At 38.8% G+C, this 24984-nt stretch overlaps 1 protein-coding gene across 3 annotated transcripts in view; it reads right to left on the bottom strand.

Annotated features, from left to right (window-relative positions):
• The window catches only part of Cp (ceruloplasmin), a 52375-nt gene that overhangs the window by 22773 nt on the left and 4618 nt on the right, over window positions 1-24984 (bottom strand). For 2 of the 3 annotated variants that reach the window (XM_021158085.2, XM_029475373.1), the window contains exons 2-15: window positions 21999-22246; window positions 20089-20298; window positions 19178-19351; window positions 17362-17616; window positions 16329-16500; window positions 14654-14793; window positions 13498-13650; window positions 12354-12553; window positions 10139-10289; window positions 8151-8363; window positions 6424-6631; window positions 4134-4273; window positions 2569-2697; window positions 421-527 (exon numbers count right to left, since the gene is read on the bottom strand). In XM_021158085.2, the coding sequence (XP_021013744.1) occupies window positions 421-527; window positions 2569-2697; window positions 4134-4273; window positions 6424-6631; window positions 8151-8363; window positions 10139-10289; window positions 12354-12553; window positions 13498-13650; window positions 14654-14793; window positions 16329-16500; window positions 17362-17616; window positions 19178-19351; window positions 20089-20298; window positions 21999-22246 (2500 nt within the window). The remainder of the gene's footprint in view (window positions 1-420; window positions 528-2568; window positions 2698-4133; window positions 4274-6423; window positions 6632-8150; window positions 8364-10138; window positions 10290-12353; window positions 12554-13497; window positions 13651-14653; window positions 14794-16328; window positions 16501-17361; window positions 17617-19177; window positions 19352-20088; window positions 20299-21998; window positions 22247-24984) is intronic. The other variant, XM_029475374.1, reaches the window with a different exon arrangement.

The raw sequence follows: 24984 nt of genomic DNA, 5'->3' as shown, positions 1-24984 counted from the left end.
TCAGGATTTAGTTCTGCAGACCACTGTACTTGAGGTGGCCATTGGGTGTTTTTGTCTTTACAATATTTTATTTAACAATACCCACAGTTCTGATTAGCTGTTGGGTTTGCAAAGAACTCTGAAGCTACACATCTCAGTTCTTTGCATTTAATATGTTTTCATATCAAAAGAAACCTAAAATACATTGGTTTTAAATTTTTATTAGGTGCTATCAATAATCAGCAGGTATGAGATAATTATAGCTATATTTAAAAGCAAACAGACTAAAAGTGTAAACTGAACTAGATTAGAGAGCAATTTATATTCCTGGGATTTTGACAGACTGAAGCACAGGAAAACTCTGGTAGCTGTACCTGCTTTCAGTTACATTCTTCTGTGTCTATCTGGAAAGTCTTAGAGAAGAGATGGTTTAAAGTTTACCTTAACTCGATCCACAGTTGAGTAATAAGCCCATGGGATACAAGCTGAATCCTCTCTTCCAGCCCCTGATCTTTCTGGAATTTGCCATGTATAAGTTCGAACTTCACCTAAATTAACCAAGAGTTACATGTCTGGTTATGTTCAGTTAGTATCTGACATACATAGTGTGTTTTATATACATATGCATTTATGTGTATATAAAATGCATATGCATATATTAAGACTTAATAACTAGCGGTCCAAAAAGTAAAGATGTCAAAATAGTTATTAAAAAATAAGAGTGCTCAAGATTCTCCCAGGAATTTAGATTTTTAATTTTATAGGGAGTGCATGTGCATGCTTGCACACGTGGGCTGCAGCACGTGAAAGTATGTGAGAGGTCTGTCTTCCAACCACATGGGTTCTAGAGATGGAACTTGGGTACTCAGCCTTGGCAGTAAGTACCTTTAACTGCTGAACAACTTCAATGACTTGGGGGTTTCTCTCTAAAACATACTAAGGCATCTTTATGTCATTATGTATACTATAAGTTAATCAGCTCTTGTTCACTTGCTGAACTATAAAGTCAGAGGACAGCCATTTTAATGCCATGGGTTGAAGAAACTGCATAGATCCATCTTTTCCTACTCTGCCACAGAACTTCCTGAATATCTGTCCACAGACCTTTCAGCTACATCCACACACATGTCCAGACTCCCCTCTGTCTGATTTGTTTGCATAGACCTCGATGTTTCCTGCAAACATAACGCTATCAGATCAACACTCTGGAGTCTGAAATCCTACAAGAGGAGCAAGAATTGAGGTCTGGCCTGAAGGGATGTGTAGGCTTTCCTCCCTGTTTTCAAACTATCACTTTTACCCCAATTTCCTCATTCCTTGTCTAAGCAGAAAATCTCACTAAGAACATAAAATGTAAATGTTTAACATACAATGTAAAAGTGAGACCTAACCATCTCCTTCTGCTGACCTCATTTATTTCTATAAATTCCTCTTCCAGCTGGCTCTGTTACCAGGGATTGATTCTCAAAGCCTTAGATTCATCCTTCACACCTTCTTCCTTGACTCTAATGCCCAGTTCCCAGCAGGCCCTTTAGTATCACTTTAAAGTAGAATTGCAGTATCATGACCTCTTACCTCCTCATCTGGTTCAGGACCATGCCAAATTTTGTTCATTCTAATTTTGGGAATTTATTTTCCCATCCAGTTTAGTTCAGGATTTACCTAATTGACTCCTAATTTTCCATTTCTCCCCTATAGTCACTTACTCATGAGTGGGCCAGAAAAGCTCCCTTAATCAGTTAAAACCCCCTTAACTCAAATCCCTAGGTGAGTGTGTAATATAACACCTTCAGTCCAAATCATAGCCCCTGGGTCCTTCCCCTCTCCAACTCCCTTCTCTCCTTGTTCCCAGAGCTGCACCTCCCCGAATCATTTAAGTACTTTCACCAATGTCAGGCTCTACTGATTGTCCTACCTAAAATATACCATTGTTACTCTCTTACTCTAATGAGTCTTTTTCATAGCTTTGTTAACAACTCAATATTATCTATGTTCATCTTTTTTAGAAGATAAAGAGAGAAGTCTTCTTTATCTTCCTTTAAATTATAAAAGTAATTCTAAGGAGCACTATATTTTGTTTGATATATTTGAAAACTGATAAAATTTTTAAACCTTTTTCTGTCAAATAATTTTCTCTTTTATTTCAGTGTGTATCATATATCTCAGTTTTTAATCCTAATTAAACATCTGTTGTGCTCCTGGAACATGCCAGATATAAATGTGCAGGTTCTGAAATTCTGAACTGTCTGAGAGGCTGGTATGTGAACATTTTACCCTGCAGTGCAGCAGCAGATGCCCACCCCAAATCTGTTCTAGTTGAGTGAAGGGAGAATCTTTCTAATTTAGTCTTCTATGTCTTTCAATGTCTAGTACCTTCATGTTTGTTTTATAGTCCTTCAGCAAATAGTTTTGGTATAAATGTGTGTGTGTCTGTCTGTTCAAGCACCCACACAGAGCTGTTCCCTGTATCCTTTTTGCTCACCTCCATTTGCATTCCCTTCCAACATGCTCATTTGGAAGGACTGCTCTTTACAACAGCTAGCATTTATGGAATAGTATCTGTGTTCTACATTCCTCTCCACCCAGTACCTGGTAACGTTGGAACAACTGTAGCACTCTCTGTTTTCACCCCGTGGGCATGTATTGAATATGGCCTGGTTGCCATATTTTTAAAGACAACTTTAACTTTGTCTCCAACATTTGCATGAATTGGTGGACCTGGAAAAATTAAAATGGAAGGGGAGCTTAGTAGATTGGAATTTCTGTCAGTGATAAAGGCAAAAATCAGGTAACTTTTCAGAGTGAAAGATGGAGTCTCATTTTTGTGAAAGATGGAGTCTCATTTTTGTGAAAGATGGAGTCTCATTTTTTTGCCCATGGTTTTGTACTGTTACAGTTCATGATTTATTTCTGGTTCCAAAAGATGTGCATAAGAACACTAGAGGTGGCTTCTCTAAATATAAAGACAATTGTGTATCTCTTATTCAGAGTTCCAAACTACATTGAACCTAAAAACTCCTGAGTGTCAGAGGTCTAAGAGGGATAGCTGGTGGCAGGCCTGGAGCAGCTTTCCACTGCATACTCTCTGTTTGGACTTCTGGCCCCTGCTGAGCGTAAAATTACCAAAGGGCTATGCTGGCAAGGTTGAAGGTGGCCCTCCAGCTTGCTTTCCAGCTAGCTGTAGCTTTTTCCTGTATACTTCTGTTACCTTCAACAGTGTTATTAGCACTAGAACAGTGTTTTTCAGCCTGCGGAGTCAAATGACCCTTTCACAGGGGTGGCCTAAGACCATCAGAAAACAGAGTTTACATTATGATTCTTAACAGGAGCAAAATTACAGTTATGAAGTAGCAAAGAAAAGAATTTTATGCTCGCAGGTCTCCACAAGGGTCGCAGCATTAGGAAGGTTGAGAACCACTGATCTAGACTATCTGATCAGGGAAATTCTGATCCCATGGAACCAATGAAAGGTTTAAGAGTATAGCACCTCATGGGTTTCAGGTTACACATTCTGCCTTAATGTGGTTCCTGAAGGTAACTTTCCCTTGATCCAATGTAAGGAAACACATTTTCTTATCCATATATATATCTATATATATATATATCTATATATATATATATATATTAAGATGTAATCAGTTATATATATATATTAATATTATATATATATTAAGATTACATCTTAATTTTTCAAGTAAAAGTGAAGGAGATGCTTCTTTGGAATAAAAAAGGAGAATTTGGCTCAGGTATTTATTCAGAGGTATTTTCTAGGAACTTCACTAAAACTATAGGCATCGAGTATAAGTAATTGTATCGATCTATGGAATAATACATTATTCCTGACAGAAATAAGTGATAGCTATATTCTTTAGCAAGCACAAACTTCTCTCTCTCTCTCTTTTAATTGAATGACTTACTTTCTTTTTCTTTTCTTTTCTTTTCTTTTCTTTTCTTTTCTTTTGGTTGGAATAGCTTTGATATATGAACTAGAAAAATGCAGCCTATATCCATAATGCCACAGGCGGCTCTTGTCACTAACACAAAGCTACCAAGATGGGGCTGCCATCTTACCAAGAATATAGCCTATATTCATGATGCTACAAGGTGGCTCTTGTCAGTAACACAAAGCTACCAAGATGGGGCTGCCCTCTTACCAAGGATGCCCAAGTGCTCGTCTTCGGCTCTTTTCTTCACCTGTTCTCTGAATGAGCTGTCAGTAAACTGGCGATACACAACCTTCTTGTACTTTGAGCCTATGAAGAACTCTTCTTTATCCAAAAATACATTTGAAACACTAGAAAAGGAGACCCAGTGTAGGTTAGTATTTGTTTTCATGGAAGAAAAGAAATTAAGTCTTAAAGAGTAAAAATTCTTATGAATAGTTATGCTCATTTAAAATTATTTTCCATCCCAGTGAGAAAAAAAAAAGATTTTAAAATAGAGAGGTATGATATAAAGAGACCTGTCCAGTGTGCTACTTCAGTCCTGGCCCTGCCTCTTTTCTTGTTAAGCTGATGTCTCGATCCTTGCTATCTGAGGAAAGGCGCCTTAGTTCTTATGCCCCTAACGAGAGGCACAGATCAAGTCATCTCATCCCAGTTTCCCATTCTAAAATGCTGAGTCTAGGGTCAATCAAGAGTTAATACAGTATTTTCAGTCAACAGGAACTGAAGTGGCACATTTGTGTGTGTGTGTGTGTGTGTGTGTGTGTGTGTGTGTGTGTGTGTAGAATCTGAATGTAATTTGTCAAATCGAGCATCAAACTTTTTATACAGAAGAAAATAGGGAAGTTGGGTGACACACCAGCAAGGTATAAAGAGGTTACTGGATTCTTACACAAAACAGAGGAATGCAAACACAGAAGGTCTAACAGGAACCACCTGGGATAGAATTCATTGTTAACAACTGGGATCAAAAAGAGCTCCACCTAAGATCTGCTTAATCTTAGAAGCCAGGGTCAAGGGCTTCGTGCCCTTGCCATAGTTCCTATTTTAGTCTATTGTATAGTCCACCTTCCCCCTAGGCCATTGTAAATACTTGTATGTGTGTGTGTGTGTATAGGTGTAACTCAGCTATCTAAAGTTCTAAGTATCTACTCTGGTTCCTCTTTAGGTCTCAAACTTCCTTCTTCCTAGAAGATGGTAAATTCCTGTGTAGGGCAGTGACTTAGCTTTTATTCAAAGTGATAGTGTAATACCAGAGGCAATTCTGAATGTCACTGAATAGGCAACATTCTTACTGAATTCCAAGCCCATGGTCAGCTCAAGGACTTTCTAGGACATTGGAACAATGTGGAGACTTAACTATAAGAGAATTTAATCTTAAAAGGCACTTATAATAAAATATTAAAAGAGAGCTCATAGATCCATACACCAGACTAACTCAGGAATAGGGTATGAGTATATGGGTTAAAGAGAACACCAGACTCCAGGAGGTGAGTTTCCATGAAACTCTCTGGAAGTGGCACATTTTTATTTAACGTTTTAGTTAACTAATGGTTCCTTTTAACCACTTTATCCAAATCATAAAACCAACCTTTCAGTCCTGTCTGTCTCAGACCACCTCAGCACTGAAATCAAACTAGCAAGCTATTGTCAGCCAGGGTACTGGGCACCCTGAGCCTACCTGTCCCACTGCTCATACTAGTTCCTCAGATCATGGACACATGAGGTCACGTGATGAAAATGACATGCTAGAGGAGGCATGCCTGGAAAATTTATTTATTTATTTATTTATTTATTTATTTTTGGTTTTTCGAGACAGGGTTTCTCTTTATAGCTCTGGCTGTCCTGGAGCTCACTTTGTAGACCAGGCTGGCCTCGAACTCAGAAATCCGCCTGCCTCTGCCTCCAGAGTGCTGGGATTAAAGGCGTGCGCCACCACGCCTGGCTGGAAATTTTTTTTAAAAAGGACCACTTAGAGCATCATGTGATGCCACATGATGCTGAGAGGAATGTTTCTAATTCTCCTGAGGCCATTTTTTACTTGGATTTATTCTTTCTGGTTTTTTTTTTTAATAATTTCTTTTTACAGTGTTTGTGTCATTAATGGCTTGGAATGTAGTTTTGTTTAAGATCTTAGTGGAAAGAATTACTAAAGTACTGACGAAGCACACAGTGGATTTAAGTCTATAGAATGACTGATTCTTATATTAGCGATGAAACCAGGAGGATGGAATAAGCCACACTGGCTGTTCCCAGTTTGGGGGAGTTTGAAGATGAGCAAGGCAGTGCTACCACAGAGTCAGTCGGAATAAGTCACATAAGGTATCTTACGAAGATGCCAAGAGAAATGGAAGTGAATGGCCACAGGTTCCCAGGAAGTGAACATTGCTATTGCTTATTACAGCTGTTGCTTTGTTCTGAGGGTTGTCATAGCTCTTTAAGTAAAGGGAGTCATACAATTATAGCTGAGCACTTTGGGAATCTGAGACTGGAAAGTTACTTTTGCTCTTGCAAATGATGCAGCTCCTTTTCCCAGGCCCTGCTTGGTGAGTAATCCCATTCCACCTCTACGGCTGCAACATAGTAGGTCCTTTCTCCAAGGTAGACAGTGAAATCTTCAAACTGCTGCTTGCACTGGTTCACAGTGTATTTTTGCTTCATGCCACCTGTGTAGTGATCCGTTGTAAGGCACTCAACATCAAAAGACCCTGGAATGGTTAAAAAAAAAAAAAAAGGAAACTTGTCATATTTTTGCTCAGTATTTTTATTTCCCAGATTTAATAAGCATGAGTGATTTTCTCGGATCATCAGGCTTTCCATTCCTCTGGTCATCACTCACCCACTGCTCAGGCTTCTCCAAACACAAAAGTCTCTTTACTGTTCTGAGAACCAGCAAAGGGTGTATGTGTCTCAAGACAGCTATAAGTCTCCCTGCTCAGAACTTCACAGATAGATGAGTGCATAGCTCATGCTTAAGATTATCTCTCACTGTTACCCATCACCCCTTTCTCCTTATTTTTATTCACTGGCTTACAGTTACCTGATCTTGAGTAACACACAGTGAATCAAGTAAGGCCAGAGACAGGTTATCATATTTTCATGACCCGATTAACATTCTTCCCTCTTTGTTTTAAGTTGATTTAATCATTGAGAGCCAGGCCCAAAAGAGGTGTCTAAATGTGGTTGGCTATAGTTCTAGTATAGAATACCCAATTGTAAGCAGTCAGCAGGCCAACCCCACATCAAAGCTGTAGAGATAATATGAAAGCTTACATGCAGAACACATGCAGGAATCATTTCTTCTAGCCTGCTTTCCCCAGTTATCTTTAAAAGGACCTAACTGAAAAGGGCCCATCTAGGAGATTCTGCTGTTTCAAACAAGGAAATCTCTCTCTCTCTCTCTCTCTCTCTCTCTCTCTCTCTCTCTGTCTCTGTCTCTCTCTCACACACACACATATACACATCCTACTCCACCCATATATAGGAACTAGGTCCACCTGATGTCTGCTTCAACAACAATGGCCCAGTAACCCTCTTAAGAGAAGGTCTATTTGGGAGGCTTTGAAAGTGATGGCTTAGCGGTTAAGGGCACTAATGCCTCTTCCAGAGGTCCTGAGTTTCAATTCCCAGCAACCACATGGTGGCTCATAACTATCTGTAATGGGATCCAATGCCCTCTTCTGGTGTGTCTGAAGACAGCTACAGTATACTCATATACATAAAATAAATAAAAATTCTTTTAAAAAAAAGTAAGTTTATCACTCCATATGCTTTTCTATAGAGTTTTCAACCAAAACCACATATATTTACTGTCTTGGCAAGTTTTATTTCAATGTGACACAAGCTAGCATCATTTGAAGGGAGGGATTCTCAATTGAGAAAATGCCTCTATAAGATAGAACTATAGGATATTTTCTTAATTAATGATTGATGGGAGAGGGCCCAGCATCTTGTAGGTGGTCCCATCCCTGAGCTGCTGGTCCTGGGTTCTTTGAGAAAGCAGGCCGAATAAGCTATGAGGAACAAGCCAATAAGCAATACCCCTTCATGCCCCCTGCATCAGCTCCTTCCCTGTTTGAGGTCAGTTCTCTACCAACTTCCTTCAATGATGCACAGTGGTACAGAAGCTAGAGCCAAATATACTCTTTCCTCCCCAAGTTTCTTGGCTCATGGTTGTCCATCACAGCAATAGTAACCTCTAATTAAGGCCAGATAGGAGAAATATACCTTTTGTGTCAGGGTTCATGAGAAGGGTGAGACTTTTATGAGGGAATAGGTTTGCAGTGTCTCTTCTTTCTCCTTTAGACAGATAAGTATTTCCTGAAAAGTATATCCCATGCACATCAGCCTCATTTCCAGCGCTGAACAAATACCACACAATGGATTCTCCTAGACACATATTGAGGCCAGGCTGATTGCCATACATGAATCCATTCATGGCTGCAAAAGTTGAAAGAGGGGGGAGGAGAAAAAGGGTAGAAGATAGCACATTCTGTTAAATAAAAAGTCCTTTGTGCTTCCTCATGTAAGCACACATTTAAGCCTCCCCATCATGTCAATGCCTCTGCTGTCCCCAGAGCAGCCTGACTACAGGGAGCGGATCTGACTTCACATAGCATGGACTTCTGTGACCCTACCGCCTTGGGGATTTCAGTGTTTTCAGCTGGAGTCGAATTCCAGGCTGTTTTTCTCATTTCTTCCAAAGGTCATGTTTGTGAGCAACTGTGTCAGGAAATAACCCAGCTTACTCTGGGTGTCACAAATTGGCAGTGTGTTTGCTGTCTCTTATGCAAAAGTCCCTGACTCAATGAAAAAAAAAAATAGGGAAAATGGTGTGTAGGAAAATTTCTCTCATTGTTGATCCCAAAAGATGATATTGTAGAATTTAAAGTAATATTGTAAGGATTGTGGGTAGTGTGACTAAAATCACTGCAGCTTAAAAAAATTAGTTTGTACTGCAACTTTACAGTTTTTACTTCTACCAACTAAAATTTAAATTAAATGGCTGGAGACCTCTCTGGGTTTGAATAATTTTAAAAGTTATAAGTTGGTTCTGATGAGCAATCAAGTATAAAAATCAGGATGGTACAGAGTTCATGTCTTTGGATCATTGGAAAATAAGAGGAGCCTGCCATTATTGAGCTACAAATGAGAAAAGCACCTAACCCATTATTCTCAAATTGAGTATGCCATCAGAACCAGGTAACGGATTTGTTAAGTACACACTCCTGGGACATAGTCCAATGTTTATAATTCAGCAACTAAAAAGTAGGTCCAAGAATTTGCAGTTCTAACAAGCTCTTGGCTGAAACAGGCTGTTGATCTAGGGACCACACTTTAAAAGAAACATTCAGGGGTCAACAAAATAGCTCAGTTGATAAAGGCACTTGATAGTAAGCCCTCCAGCCTCAAGTAAACCCTGAAACCCAAATGCTAGAAAGAGAAGTTTCTTGTGCATGTTGTCCTACAATGAATGACCTTCATAGGCACTATGCCACATACTAGTTCTCTCTCTGTTCTTCTGTCCCTCCTTTCCATCTCCACTTTCCTCTAAATAAATAAACTTTCTTCTTCTTCTTCTTCTTCTTCTTCTTCTTCTTCTTCTTCTTCTTCTTCTTCTTCTTCTCCTCCTCCTCCTCCTCCTCCTCCTCCTCCNTTTCTCCCTCTCCCTTTCCCCTCTCTCCCTCCCCCTCCCTTTCCCTCCCTCTTCCCTCCCCTTCCCTTTCCCCTCTCCTTCCCCTCCCCTTTACTTCCTCCTCCTCCTCCTCCCCCTCCCCTCCCCTCCCCTCCCTCTCCCCCATCATGTTCCCCTTCCTCTTTCTCATGGTCTTCTTCTTCTTTTTAAAAAGACACATTGGATATACCTGAGTTCAAAGCCAACTTTGTCTACAGAACCAGCTCCAGGAAAGTCAAGGCTACATAAAAGAAATTGTGTCTCAAAAAAACCCAATAAGTAAATAAATGAATGGATGAATAGATGACCTATTCATCAAATTAGCATGTATGCTATATCTTGTTATTCTGAAGTAGGATTCTTCTTGCTTGTTTTGTTGTTTGTTTGCTTTTGATAACCAAAGATATTGCCTTCGGAGCACTAGTAAATATTTGTTCTATGTAATGAATGCAGAGTAGTGACAAATGCTGTTCACTGGGTTAAACCATTATCTATGCAAAACTGAAGTAGCCTGGGCAGGTGGAAGAGATGCAGTACTCACAGTGCATCTTATTAGACTCCTGAAAGTCTTCATCTTCCTTATCCACTTGATCAGGTGCAGTTGTGAACATCCTGATATTATCATCTAAGAGTAAACTCTCATTCTCATCAAACACTGTGGGAAACAAGTAGAACTCCTTGTCTACATCTTTCTGCAAATCAAAATAGCAATGAGATGAAGATAGAACAAGTAAAGCAAAAGATTTCTAAGTACAATACTCTGTGTACAAGCCATTTCAAGAAATGCAGACAGAAGTTTCAGTTCCCCTTTAAAACTTGGCCAATGACATATATCATTTAGCCACCCAAATCTTCACTGGTGCCTGTGGAGGATTTATGGTTGACTTTTTCCTTCATGCCCATAGTGCCAATACAAACTGAACCACTAAAATAAGTTATTCAAATACATGTGTTGTGGTTTAAATTTGAAATGTCTCGAAACTCATCTCTTAAAGGGTTGGTTCCTCGCTGATGGCTATTGGGTGGTAATGGAGACTTTAGTTAGTCCCAGTTGAAGGGACAAGATCACTTGGACTGTGTCCTTGAATATGGTAGAATCTGTCCCTCTCTCTCTCCCTTGACATCCTATTTCTTCTCTCCCCCATCTGCCCCCTCTCTCCCTTTCTCTTGTACACACCTTGGCCATCTGATGAGCAATCAATGTGTCTCCATCATGAGGATAAAGAGCTTTCTTCTAACATATGCGTGTTCACTACAGCCCAAATGGAATGGAACTAGCTGACTCTGGCTGAACCCTCTAAAATCAAGAGCCAAAATAGATCCCCATCCTTTTAGTTATTTGTCTTGGATATTTTGTTGCAGTGATAAAAAACTAATGTGGGAATATCTATGTACTAGAATCAGGAAAGGTGAAACTAGTAAGAATTCCTATAGGCCACACAGATCATCTTCAGGGAGGAAATGGCATGCCCAGGAGCTAGAAGATGGATTCATACAAATACTCTCTAGTTTAGAAAATGGTCTAATCATTCAGAAGACAGTCAGTCCATGGAGCCAAAGCAAATAAGCTCTCAGGGAAGAGAATCCTGAAGCCTTGTTTGTCTTTCTCTTATGATTCATTCAAGTGAAAAATGATTGTCAAAGTGAAAATGGCTAACTGATGTGCAGAGTTGACAGATCCTTCACAAAGTGATGAGGGTTGCTTAGTCTGAGTTTATTGGTGATTTAGATACATTTAAGCTATTCATGCTCCTGTAAATAAAGTCAGTAAAGTCACTTGTGTACTGAGCTAGACGTGGGTGGGATCATTCCTTTGGGCTAGCGATGGCCTGTCTCGGGTGAAGGGATGCTTATTTTCATCTCCATGGGAAGGCTCTTACTACTGGTCTCAAATATGGTTGCCTGGCCCACCCCCTTTCTGGTTTTTGTTTTGTTTTTTGAGACAGGTTTACAAGTTCCTCTGTGTAGCCTTGTCTGTCTTAGAACTTGGATCTATAGATCAGACTGGCGTCAACCCTACAGAGATCCACCTGCCTCTACACCTAAGTGCTGAGATTAAAGATGAGTGCCACTGCTCCTGGCTAAATGTGGTCCTTTTGTCTCAAGCACTAGAGCTGCAGGGCCTATGTCTCCGTGCCCAGTTTAGAAGATCATATCTGTATAATTTTGTTTGGTTTGTTTGTTTGAAACAAGGTTTCATGTGGCCCAGAATTGCCTCACCCTCTTAGGTAGCTGGGGATAGCCTTGAGCTCTTTATTTTCATCCTTCCACTTCCCAAATGCTGGGACTACAGGTATACGGATCACATGACAGGATTTCTTATCTCCAGAGATACATCATAAACTACTTATTTTATAGATTTAAAAAAAATGATGGGATCGTGGTGGTGAGTCAAGAGGTTGTTTTTTATTGCTAATTTTACCACAAAACAGTATGAATTTCATATATAATGCAATCCCTGATACACTTGAGATATTTCTATGAGAAAATAAATGCATAATACTTTTAAAAACTGTATGATCTTACTATGAAGACCAGATTGGTTCCATACTTTTGATCTTCCTGCCTTACCATATCATAGTGCTGGGAATCTCAAGTGTACATCACTATGCCCAACCATAATACAAATCTTATAAATCGGAGAAAAATTTAAAATAATAAAACAAAATTTTGGTTCTTTAAAGCGTATAATTATTCCTATAGTGTAATTTAAAACAGATTAGGTGTCATTTTCCCTCTCCCCTGCCCAGGCTTACCTGTCTCCCATCTGCAAGTAAGCTGCCTTTCTTGCATATTTTCATTGGCCCAATAAGCCCAGTAAATATATCTTTGGTGGGGTCAACGCCAGAGTAATACATCTTAGACAGGCACACAGGATCTGCATATGTGGGTCCCATTTCTTTGGGGACAGTCCATTCGTATGTAAAGGTTTCTTTGGGAGCCACATGGGAGGCTGCTTGAGGATGAGGATATAAGAATGGTCACAACAGAGAGGTTACATATGTGCTTTCAAATGTGACTACTGAGCCCAGAATAGGTTAGGGCTAATGATACGCTTCTAAGTTCCTTGAGCCCAACTAAGATAGAACTCCCCCTTGTGCTACCCTGTAACATTTGACAGACTGGTGTGACAAACTCAAGAAGCCCCAAATATCTGCCTAGAATTGATCTCCCTCTTTGTATTCAGATATAGAATACGACCATTTTCTTTCAAGCAGAACTAATGTTGAAGGTAAATACCATCGCCTTCAACATTAGTTCTATCCTTCTGTCAGGTGCTCTATCCTTTTGTCAGGTGCAACAGTACCTGGCAATAGGGGGTAATCAGTTCATTTTCTGTAGAGAAAACTGAACAGAAAGTATTAGTAGAATTGAAATGAACTTAACCTATAATCCTTTGCAAATTATCTAAATTTTCAACTGAAACTGAAGCCAGAAAGCTTCAATAACCAGCCTATAGTCATGTTGCAATTGGTAGCAAAGCTAGGAGATTTCTTTGATATGACTCAATAAAAATATTTAAATTATGTTATATATACACAGATGAAAGCAGAAGTATTAAATATATATATATATGTATATGAAATTATGGATTACTAATAGTTTCATTATAGCATTCTGTATTTTTCAAGTATTCTAGAATGAGCCTCTAATCTTAACATTGCAGGACCTTAAAAACATTCACCTAACACTATTTCAGAAATATATAATTGATACAGCTTAACTAAGTTTTTATTAGGATTGTCAGTAGTTTTCCAATTAAGACATAACAAAATTCTGTAAACTGATTGGGAAGTATAGAAAATAATTTTATTTTCTGTTTATATTATTCCTAAAAGTAATATGGGCAGTCGTTGGTATCCTGCCTTCAGCTTTCCCATGACTGAGTTCCCTACTCACCTTGCTGTGAGGAGCGACCTGGTGGGCCATAGTATGTTCCCTCATTTTCTGCGGTGAAACTTACTCCCATTGGCTGAATGCTGAGAGGATGTTGTCCTTTGTTATGAAAGGTGACTTTAATGATGTCTCCTACTTCTGCCCAAATGACGGGACCTAGGGACAAAGCGAGCATTAGTTGTCTTCATTCATCCTGGGACATACAGATTGTAGCTGTGTGTGTGGCACGTTGGAAAGCTTGGTGTTTTTAAAAGTCCAATATTGCTACAATGTAGGAAATTTGAAAAAAGGCAAGGATTTTTTTTTCTTTTATCCAACTTGAGAGAAATTACTTTGGTTATTGTCTTTCTTTAAGTAAGTAAAAATTGCACATCAGGAAACTAATTTATAGTATTTATACACCTACAAAAACATCTGGAGTATCTACACTTTCTTCAACCTGTTTTTTTCAAACAATCTGGGCTGTGTGGCCTTTGACCTCAGTTATGGTAAGTTTAAGTTGGGTGTGACAGATAATAGTGTTTTAAAATTTCAAACTCTAAAATGAATGTTACCAATTGTAGAGTAAAGATATAGCTATATAGTACACAAATGCTTGATGTAATATCCAAAAAGCATTTATTGAGGGCATCTTATCCTTTCTTCTGAGTGTTCATTTCTAATAGCTAACCCTTTCTTCATAAGAAAATAATCATTATTGTTTCAATTTTATAGAAAAGAGCAGGCAAAGAAAATTAAGTCACATTCAAAAAGTCGCCCAGCTAGTAGATAAAGGGAAAGACTGTGTTTACCAGTTGTGAGAGAACTTGGAACTGGGAGCAGTTTCTGGGACAGATCCAGCCTGGGTCATTAGTAAGCCCACATTTGGTTTCTGAGAAAGTGTACTTTTTGGCTAAGTCAGTTATTTAAACCAACTCAAACAATTTCCCTTATCTGTCTGAAGAGATAAGCACTCGTTTGCAGTCATCATGATATAATGAAAGTGAAAATTTATGACTGATAATTTTTGGGACAGGAGTGAGCTACTATGTTGGGTGGTACCGATCTCCTTAGCTTCTATCTAGGAATCATGCTACAGGTCCTGACACTTTTGTTCTTCCTGAAATTGCAATAGCCAAGAAGAAAGTGTTTTAGTCACGTGTGTTCTGCTTAGACTCACCTAGGATTCCAAGATGTTCCTCATCAGGGCCTCTTTGTTTTCTGTTCGTGAAGGAACCATCTGTGTACTCACGATATGCCATTTTTTTATAAGAGCCACCAATTCTTGTGGCACCTTGCTCAAAAAATACCCTTGAATCACTGCCAAAAGGAAAAATGGGGGTTGATTCTGGTGTGGAGTTAGAACAGAGGAAAACACTGTCAAAATCACCTTGGATTCATGCTATATTATGTTTTTACATTTTTTCCTTGTTGGGCATTCAGAATCTTTTACTGTTGACAAAATGTTTGTGATACCCATGTTCATTTGCTCAGTCCCATATGGCAGCCCACGGTGAAAGAAGATGGGCCCAGAAACCACAGCAGAAGCAGAGGAGCAAGGAATGAGGCTTAGAGAAATAGAGGTGGGCAAGGGGCCCTGGTTAAGGTTTAGGTACTCCATTCCATGGCAATAATGAAGGATTTAAAGTTTCAGTATGAATATTTTAGGGGAATCCCTCCAATAGCTGCTTAGAGAAAGCATTGGGAAATAAAATACTATATGAGAAAGGTCAGTCAGAAGACAGTTTTTACAATTTTTATGAAAGACAGTTAGACGTTTGGTCATATTGGCAAAGAGGATGGAGGAAAGAAGACAGCTTCCAGAGAAGCCTAGACTCCAGTGATTCAGTACCTCATGAGGGTGTAGGCGGCACTGGTGAGGGAATTGGGGTCAGAACAGTGTAGGTTCTGGACCTCAGCACATGGGTGAGTCTGATAATACTGATCACTGAGTGCAGAGGAAACTGTTTTGCACAGGACACAGTGAATTCAGTTTGGACACACTGAGTTGGACAGGCCTCAACCAAGTAGAAATGTCATTAAGCAAAATCGAAATACAACTCTGCAATTTGTGAGAGTCACAGCTTTGGGAGTTGTTATGTGGGGTTGTCAGTGTAGCCTGGGTCTTAAGTCTATGCTTTAGTCTGTGTTGTGCCAGGCCCAACACTCCAACATTGGGTAACAGAATAAACTTCTAAAAAAACTTTTAAAAAGGAAAATTTAAAGATGGATCACAGGCAAGTATTCTGTGAAGCAGTAGTGTGATGTGAGTAGACATAGATTAATGGTATAATCTTGTTGACACTTGTTTTGTGTATATGTACCAATAAATGCCATGGTGTATATATAAAGGTCAGAAAACAGCTTTCAAAACTAAGTTGTCTCCTTCCACCATGTGGGTCCTGGGAATGGAACTCAGTTTTCCAGTCTTGGCAGCAAGCACCTTTCCCCACTGAGCTATTTCCATGATGCCTGCTGACTTTTAAGATAGCACCTTCTCTTCTTTGTGGAAAGTTACAGAGAAGAAAGGAAGTCTGAAAAAGAATGTGTCATCTTATGAAAACCAGCCTGACATATCCAGAGTGTCAATTGTGTGTATCATAGGATACCATATAGAGAGGGAAGGACTACACAATAGGAGAAAATACTCTCTTGAGTATCTGATGAAGGAATAATATTCAGGCAGTATAAGTTAACTCCTAACTAATAAATACCAACAGAAACAACCCAAGTTGGAACTGGACAAAGGACATAAGTAAGCATTTCTCTGAAGAAAATATATGTATGGCCAGTAAGCCCTAAATAAATACTCAACATCTTTAGTCATAAAGGAAATGGTCTTTGTGTGGGGCTACCTTTCCAGAGCTGTTAAGTTCTCTCCAGTGAAGATGTCTGTCCCAGAAGGAGCATAGTTCCAGATGACCTCCTCAGCAGCAATGTAATACTGTCTCACATGCCTATCTTGGATATTATCCTCTGGCGAGGGCTTGTTACAGTCACGAACCTGGAAAAAGGCCTGCAACCCAGCTGAAAGAACACGGGGAAGACTCTGATGATAGTGACAACTGCTGAGGAGCCGGCATGTGGAAACTGAGTCAATCCACACAGGCAATGCAGCAAAGCACGGTAAACACCTGTTCACAGACTACTGGCTGGAAGTTGTTTTTAAGACAGACATATGTGTGTTTTAGGTATTTATGGATTTTTATGTATTTATGACATTAAGAAGCATGTGCGTGTTTAAAATAAGATATCAGTGTTTGTGGGATTCTTCTTGAGAGTCTGGACCTTCATTGTCACATACCCACTAAAATTTTAACTGAGTCAGCCTTTTATTTTGAAGGGGCTGGCTGTTTTAAAACAATAGTCTTTGAGGGAATTACCTTTCAAGAGGTAAAAATTTTCAAAGACTGATTTCCTCTAGGGATAAAATTTACAAATAGGTTTTAAGAACAAAGTGTTTTTATACATTGCATCACAGAGAGAAATGACATTTACAGCTAAGGCAAAGAAAAGACAAAAAATGAATAAAAAAGTTGGTTTTACTTGACACAAGTCAAAAACCAAGCTACTTTCCAGCATAACATATAAATCTGTTTTTACAGTATTTTATTCTACTTTGAGATACTAAAAATGATGCTATATATTTCATGTCAGACCCATGTCTGTATTTTAGAAAAATAATATTTTTCCACATTACTTTATAAACATTCCAAGCTTATCTGCTCTTATTTCATTATGATGTAAACATGGAGATAAAACTATGCTAATAATTCAGTGTTCAGATTACTTAACTAGCTTATTGGTCTTGTTTTTCTTCTACCTTCTACTAGTAGATTAACTAATACACAGCTTTTTTTTTTTTTTTTTTTTTNGAAGCCATCTTACCTTTCAGATGGTTTAGGTTCTGGCAGCTGAGCATCCAGACTCCGGGATTCTGGGCCACCATATAAGCATCAATTAGGGTGGCAGGGAACAGGTTGATTATATCGGTTTGATAGTTCCTACTGGTCAGGGCTTGGCCATGAAAGAAAGCTGAATGCACATCAACTTCATTACCCATACCAAAAAGGTACCACTTCACTCTGTCTTCTGCACACATCGAGAGCCCTGGGAGGCTTCCAAATGTATATCCATTTATAGCTGCAAGTCAAGATTAGAATTTTTGCCCCATAGACATTAGTGCTTGGGCTAGTAATAGTTACCTTTACAAAATACAAAATCAGTTTAGTATAGGAAATATCTGCCACAACAGTAGTTACCTTTTCCTCCTTATTCATGCCAGACACTGCTAATCAATAACATACTCTTTCATTTTTGGACTTTAATTCAGACTAAGAGTCATTGTCAAAACTATACTGAAGATGAATAGTAAATGCAATATTAGAAACAAAAGTTATAGGGTCTCTGATTTTTATAAACTATGCACATTGGTTTTATATATGTGTGCATATAAATATGGATACATCCATATACAGATAGAAAGTACTCATTTAAAGATAAAGTACTAAATGTTATTTAATAATTAGTTATTAACTATGCTTATGGGCAAAGGACAAATGATTTATATTTTTTCTTTTCGCTTAAAACTTTTTTCACTTTTATGAATTTCTTTTGTAATAGCAAAAATAACTAAAAGTGTTTCTAAGATTGAAAGACAAAATTGAAAGAGATTTGAAGAAAGAAAAGGAATTCAGGAAGGGGCAGAAATGACCAGGACCAGGAAACCCTGAAAGCTCAAAAGCATTAAGGAATGAGATCCTTGGAGGAAGCCAAGGGTCACTGTTCAGTTGGGCAGTTCTAGGAAATTCATGGGGAGAAACATGAATGTTAAGAACCATTAATACACCAGGTGTGACAGAGGAAGCAAACCGTATCCATTCTGACTAGAAATTTAGGTATATTTTTTAATGTCTATTTTTGTTAAAAGGATAACAGAGGAAAAGGTGAAAATGAATTGACAGAAGATACTCATGTAAATGAAACAAAACAAAAACTTTTAGATAGAAAGTTGGGAATGACCTCATCTTCTAATTTGGAAGTACAGTTATTGTTTTCTCAGTTTTTAAGTGAAGATCATTTTAAAGAAGCCAAAGGAAAATAACATGTATGCTTTTGGATCTAATTATTGTAAAATTAAATAATTTTCCACGTAAGTTCTGAAGGATAGATGACCCAATTTCATTATATTTGTGCCTGATAATTAAGGAAACGCTTGGGCTGTCAAGACATTTTTAGGAGTCACTTGGCACAAGCTAGCGTCATCTGAGATGAGGGAGCCTCAATTAAGAAAATGCCTCCATAAGATCCAGCTGTAAGTCATTTTCTTAGTGATTTATGGAAGAGGACCCAGCCTGTTATAGGTGGTGCCACCCTTGGCTGGTGGTTCTAGGGTCTATAAGAAAGCACACTGAGTGCAGTCCTCTGTGGCCTCTGCATCAGCTCCTGCCTCCAGGTCACTGCCCTGACTTCCTTCAAAAACGGGCTATGATATGAAAGTGTAAGCCAAACCAACCCTGTCTTCTCAAACTTGCCTTTGATCATGGTGTTTCATCATAGCAATAGGAACCCTAACTAAGACACATACTGAATTGCAAGTCCAATATGCTTTTGATATTAGGGCTTCAGGCTAGAAGTATTCATGTGAGGGAATAATCTTAATAATTATTAAAACAAAAGTGGAACAAATCTTTTGTAATCTTACAGTACATCCTGTTGCTTTCCTGGAAGTCTTCATTGTCTTTATCAACTTTCTCTGGTTCAGAGCAGAAGGTTTTGATGTTTTCTTCCAGATACCAGCTGAGATTTTCATCCACCACAGAGAACATTAGTACAAATTCTTGGTCAATATTTTTCTCTTTTTCCTTATATAGAGAACCTGAAGTAGAAATTTGTAATTTAGTAGATATGAGATTTTAGCATGTGATTCAACTTATATTTTTATTAGATTTGAGCTTCTTTTAAAATAAATTTAGTATTTATTTTCTTGGTACACAGGTGTTTACCATCCACTCCACTTTGTGGAAGCATTCAGTGAGGTTCACATGCCATGCACCGCATGCCCCTGTATCTATATACTCACTGACAAAAACATTAAATGTATTTTGGCTACTGAGAAGGTTACAATTCAAATGTATCTAAATCTACTGGCACACACACATATAGCCACGAGCCAACACATCAAGGTGTCGCAGGTAATTATTGATCTGATCCAATAAAGTCATACTGTCTTAGTGAGGCAAGGAATAAATGTACTATTATACTTATTAATATAATACAGGTAACTGCAGACATCGACAGGGAGTGACACTGAGGTAGTCACAAATAGTAAAGCCATGTATCTCTATATCACACCATTGCAGGAAGTTACACCCAGCAAACCTATCCTTCACAGCACTGGTTTCAATCGTTGTCATTTTCTCGCTAAAATGTTAGATCCATTTTTCATGTCCACAAGGCCTCCCCTATATTTTCTGTCATTTTCTATTCTTACCTTTATCTACTCAACTGCAACACAGAATAACTTGACGTTTAAGAAAAAATTGAAAAAGAAAAAGAAAACAAACCAACTGCCATGTACCTGTGTCCCATATTGTGAGCAGTGAGAAGACATACCTTTTTTACAGAGTATTAAAGGTCCTATGAGTCCTGATGCAATATCTTTTGGAGCATCAACATGGGAGTGGTAAATTCTGGTCACACAATTGCTGTCTCCCTCTCCAGGACTTGGCTCATTGGCATGCAGCACATACACATACTGTTGTCCGGGAAGCACTTTGTCATCAGCCCGTTGAAAATCAGTGGTGTTGTCAGGGTAGACGGCTCCTGGATAGCATCATGCAATGAAAATAGAAAGTGAGTACATATGAACATAATTGAAATAATTGTCAGTCCTCATCATCTCGTGGCTGTCCTTTGGACATTTAGTAATGTCCTATTTGGACTTATAAAAAAAAGAAATGAGAGGCTAATGTCTAGGGGGCCTATAAGTCTCAGAGAATGATAATTATTAAGTTGGTTATTGACTGAGTCATACACAACAGACATTTCAGGATGATTGAGAGTTTCATAATTTAAGGGAAAGTTCTCACCTTTGGGTCATGGTATAAAAACATTAAGCAAAGTAACCACCCTCTCGAATAATTTGAAATTTCCTATATAGTATCAGATTTCTCTGTGTGTTGTAATTACAGAACCCAAAAAATGTACAAGTAATTTTAGAAATTTTCAAACTTCTGCATTCCTCTAAGTATTGGTGGATTCCCCGTGAACCTGTCAGCCCAGCTTTAACAGTGGTGAACTGAAAGCCATTCTTGTTTTTCTCCAGAACCCACTCAACTTTATCTTCAGCCATATATTATTTTAAAGCATATGTCAGACATATTTAACTACTAAATATCAGAGCATGTATCATTAAAAGGTAAGAATTTTTTCTTTAACAAAATTACAAGCCTACTATGGCCTTTTGAAAGTTGATGTTAATACTCTAGTATACCATGGTGCTGTAAAAAGGAAAAAGCATGGTTTTCTGAACCATTTGGTTCAGAAAAACAGATAAGAAATGATGCAATGTGGAATTCTGTCCTTTGGTTATGATATGGCCACTGCACTTTTGCAATCAGAGCAGCTGTGCTTATTTACAGGAGACTCTCAGAAGATTGGACCCAGAGAGATGACTCAGGAGGTGCGTCAGGGAGCCGTGTTTCAGAACATCCCCGTCCTCCCCTAGGATGCTGCCTGTGCCTTGCCATGCTCCTGCAACTAAACCTAGATAAACTCACTGGTCTATCATGTGAAACTGAGGTAGAATCATTTCGTTAGTCTAATCATTTTTTTTTTTTCGTGCTCTATCTGGGCTAGAAGACAAAAGTCCATGTCTCTTCAGAAAAAGAAACACAGCACCTAATATTCACTTCCTAAAAAATTACTGTAAAAATAAAATTTATTTCACATGTAAGTGTGTGTGTGTATGTGTGTGTGTTGTTATGGTGCACATGTGGAGGTAAGCTGACAACTTGTCTCTCCTTTCACCATGTGAGTTCCAGGGACTCATACAGGTCCTCTACCTGTGTGGCTGAAGTATGAGATTATTCAGGCCACCAGAGCTGGGTTGGAGTTTATGAGAGGTCAGAATGGAAGATGATAGCAGCTACAATATGAACAGTGGAAGAATTCCAAAGATAAGACAGCTTCTACACTGAACCCTTCTCTTCTCTCTGACTTCATGCCACTTCTAAGTTGTCAGGCACATTATCTGCTTCTCACATTCTCATATTCTTCCTCTATTAAATAAAGAATTAAGTACTGGTGATCCAGCTGTGGCTCTCATTATCAGCTTGCAGTCCATTTAGTCATGTGTGGCATTCCCATTACACAAAGTCACATAACTAGAGGAAACCCAGCACTATTGTGATGTGATTTTAAAGGGTGCAGTTATAAGTTCTATCTAAAGGCATCAATTCTAGAAGTCAAAAGGTTTCCTACTGAAAAGAGGAAACTCCAACTAGAACACACACTGCACTTACCCTCATACTCCTTGGAGTACGTTACCCCATGTGCATGAAAAGTGTAGATCCTAGAGGCAAGGTTCTTTAAGTGAACATAAACTTTATCTCCAACTTCAGCTTTGATGACAGGGCCTAAAAACCCTAGCCAGGCTGGTTTGTCTATAGTCTTACTAAAGGTGCCATCTGTGTACTCAAAATAAAGGGCCTTCTTATATTTTCTTCCAATACGATCTGGACCATTTTGAAGATAGAAATTGGACTGTTCCCTGAAAAGGAAAAGACGCTTTCATCAGACTCCATCATTTCTGAAGACAGCATAAGAACTTAGGAGATCAGTGATCACATCACATTTAGCCTTGCCTATAGTCTAGACCCCTCCAACAACAAAGTGGGATGCTGGTGAGGGGCTTTCTTGTTTTAATTGTATGGGGCATTTCACATCAGACACCTGGTAGAGAACCATCTGTGAGGATAATGTAACACCACGGTGCAAAAACACAACTAAAGAAAACTGTGGAACTAAACTAATAATATCTTGTAAATTATTTAATTATTTTAATTAAAGGCACCTGAGTGCATTCACTTACCTGTGGATGTGGAGGCTAGAGGTCTATGTTAGGATCTTCCTAGATCACTTTCCACTTTGGTTTCTGGGACAAAGTCTCTTACACTGTAGTCAGTGGAACTCTGTATTTCAGCTAACCAATGAGCTCCCCAACCCCACCTCCCAGGGTGTCTCTACCTCCAGTCGTATGTTAGACTCAACTGTGTCCTGCTTTATCTGGGTGCTGGGTATCAGAACTCAGATCTTCATGCTTGTACAGCAAATTCATTAACCCCCATCTTTCTCCCCAGCCTTGATCTATCCTTTTCATTTCTATTAGAAGTCCTAGAATTGATTTGTGTAATATATATGGGTTTAAAAATTACCTTTGCATTTCAATTACCACTGTTATTTTTAATCCTTCCCTACTATAGAATAGTGAATGTTTATATTCTGATTAACGCCAGTTAATAATTTGAAAATTCTCTTAAATATATCAACATAATAAATAGAATCAGGAAGGAAGAACAAGAAAAAAAGAGGGGGACATTTGATATTTGCACCTAAACTGAACTTACGAAGTTAGTTTTCAGTGGCATCTGTTAGTAAACAGTGCCATGAAGCCATTCAGAAGGACTTAACTAACTCCTAGTCTTGGTAAGATTCTCCACAACCAAGGTGCATGACTGTGCTATCTGTTACGGATCATCAGTTTTCAATACTTTACCATGATCCAGTTAATCATCACAGAGGAGGATAACCTGATTGAAACGTAAGCTTTATCATGTTTCCTGGGTAGAGATAATCAGCAAGTGTCAGATCTATTTTTCTTTTCATGTTTCAAGACAAAAATAAGGCTAGTTAGGGGCTCTGGAATTGTTACAAAAGGTGAAGATGTGATTGTCAAAAGTCTAGGACTCTAGCCTCATGTTGTCTAAATATTAACCTGAAGAGTTAGCTACTAAGGCACTATGTAATATGCAAATATATTCCTGGCTTCAGTTTGTTGATTCTGACTGGGGGCAAAGGGGAGTGGAACACAGACACCTGCGTTTTTTAAACACACAGGCTAGTGTATTCTGGCCCAGGCATCCACTCCGGACTTTGAGAACCTATAAGGTTGAAGGTGATGAGCAGCCAGTACAGAGGAAGTGGGGTTCCTTGGTGCTATGTGACAGGAATAAAGAAAGTTGTTTTCAGCTGGCACCAACCATTGTGGTGCTAGATCTTTTCATTGTGTGGCTGTACAGAAGAAACCTGGAAATTGTGGTCGGGAAGCACTGCTACTTGGCAGTGTTTCTGGTGGCTGAATTTGTGCAGAAGGAGCAAGGAACTGGTAGAAACAGAGCTGCATTCCTCCAGATATACTAAGGACTTCTAGGGTGACAGTCTCAAACATCCCTGATTATCTAAAACACACCAGGACTCCCAAAGGAGGCAAAATTGCATACTGAAAAATGACAGAGATGGTGTTTCTTGCTTTTTCACACCCATCCTGGTGGGATAGTTTCACCAAAAGTAAAAAGAATAAAGCAGTTATAAGATACATCAATTATGGGTAAAATCCTGCCCAAAACACTTGCCCTGGTGTGTCCTGCTTGTGTTACCTTGTAGTTGTCACATGCCTCTTGTTGTGTTAAGGAAAAGCAGAAGGAAAAATGAGATGGCTTGAGAGTTCAGAAAAATCCATGGATAACAGAACATATGTATGAATTCTGCCCCAAACCCACAGAATTAGTATGGACAGGAGAAACCGTAATAGAGATGTGCTTTAACAGCATCTGGGCTGTGCAGCACTGAAGTTCCCTGAGATCCAGGCTGTCTGTTGTGCTGAGAGGAGCCCATAAGAGACAAATTCAGTCTCAGCCAGTTGTAGCCGATGTCTCCTTTCCCAGTTGCCAGAAGAACCTGGGTCTAGTCTCAAACCTGTTCGTCTAAATCTCAGAATAGATTGTCTTCAGAGTTTGACACCATTTCTAGGAGACTTGTCTGAAAATATCATTAGCAAAGAGCCTAACCTACCATGCCCTGTTGTATCAACACATTTTCCACAGATCCAGGTTTTAAGGCAGCCTTCAAGTTCTTAAGGCTTTACTGAAATACCATATACTTCCATTTTCCTGAATGTGACTCTATAGCAACCAGGATTCCATCCCATCCCATAGACTGTAACAGGTGTCCAATTGTCAACATGCATCCACTGTACTAGTGTCTTACTGCTCTTTTCTTAAAATGGAATGTGCTTAGATTTGTGACTTATTTTTTTCTAGACAAAGTTTTTTGAGGGGATCAAATATGTTTGAAAATTATCTTTAAAATAAGAATTGATCTGAAGCAAAATATTTTCAGAGTTTTTATATATTTGGAATCTCTCTCTCTCTCTCTCTCTCTCTCTCTCTCTCTCTCTCTCTCTCTCTATACCTCCCACACACACACACACACACACACACACACACACAC

Source organism: Mus caroli, chromosome 3 (genome assembly GCF_900094665.2).
Source record: "Mus caroli chromosome 3, CAROLI_EIJ_v1.1, whole genome shotgun sequence".
Lineage (NCBI taxonomy): Eukaryota > Metazoa > Chordata > Mammalia > Rodentia > Muridae > Mus > Mus caroli.
Note: the sequence above shows the minus strand (reverse complement) of the source record. Positions and strands in the feature narration are given on the sequence as shown.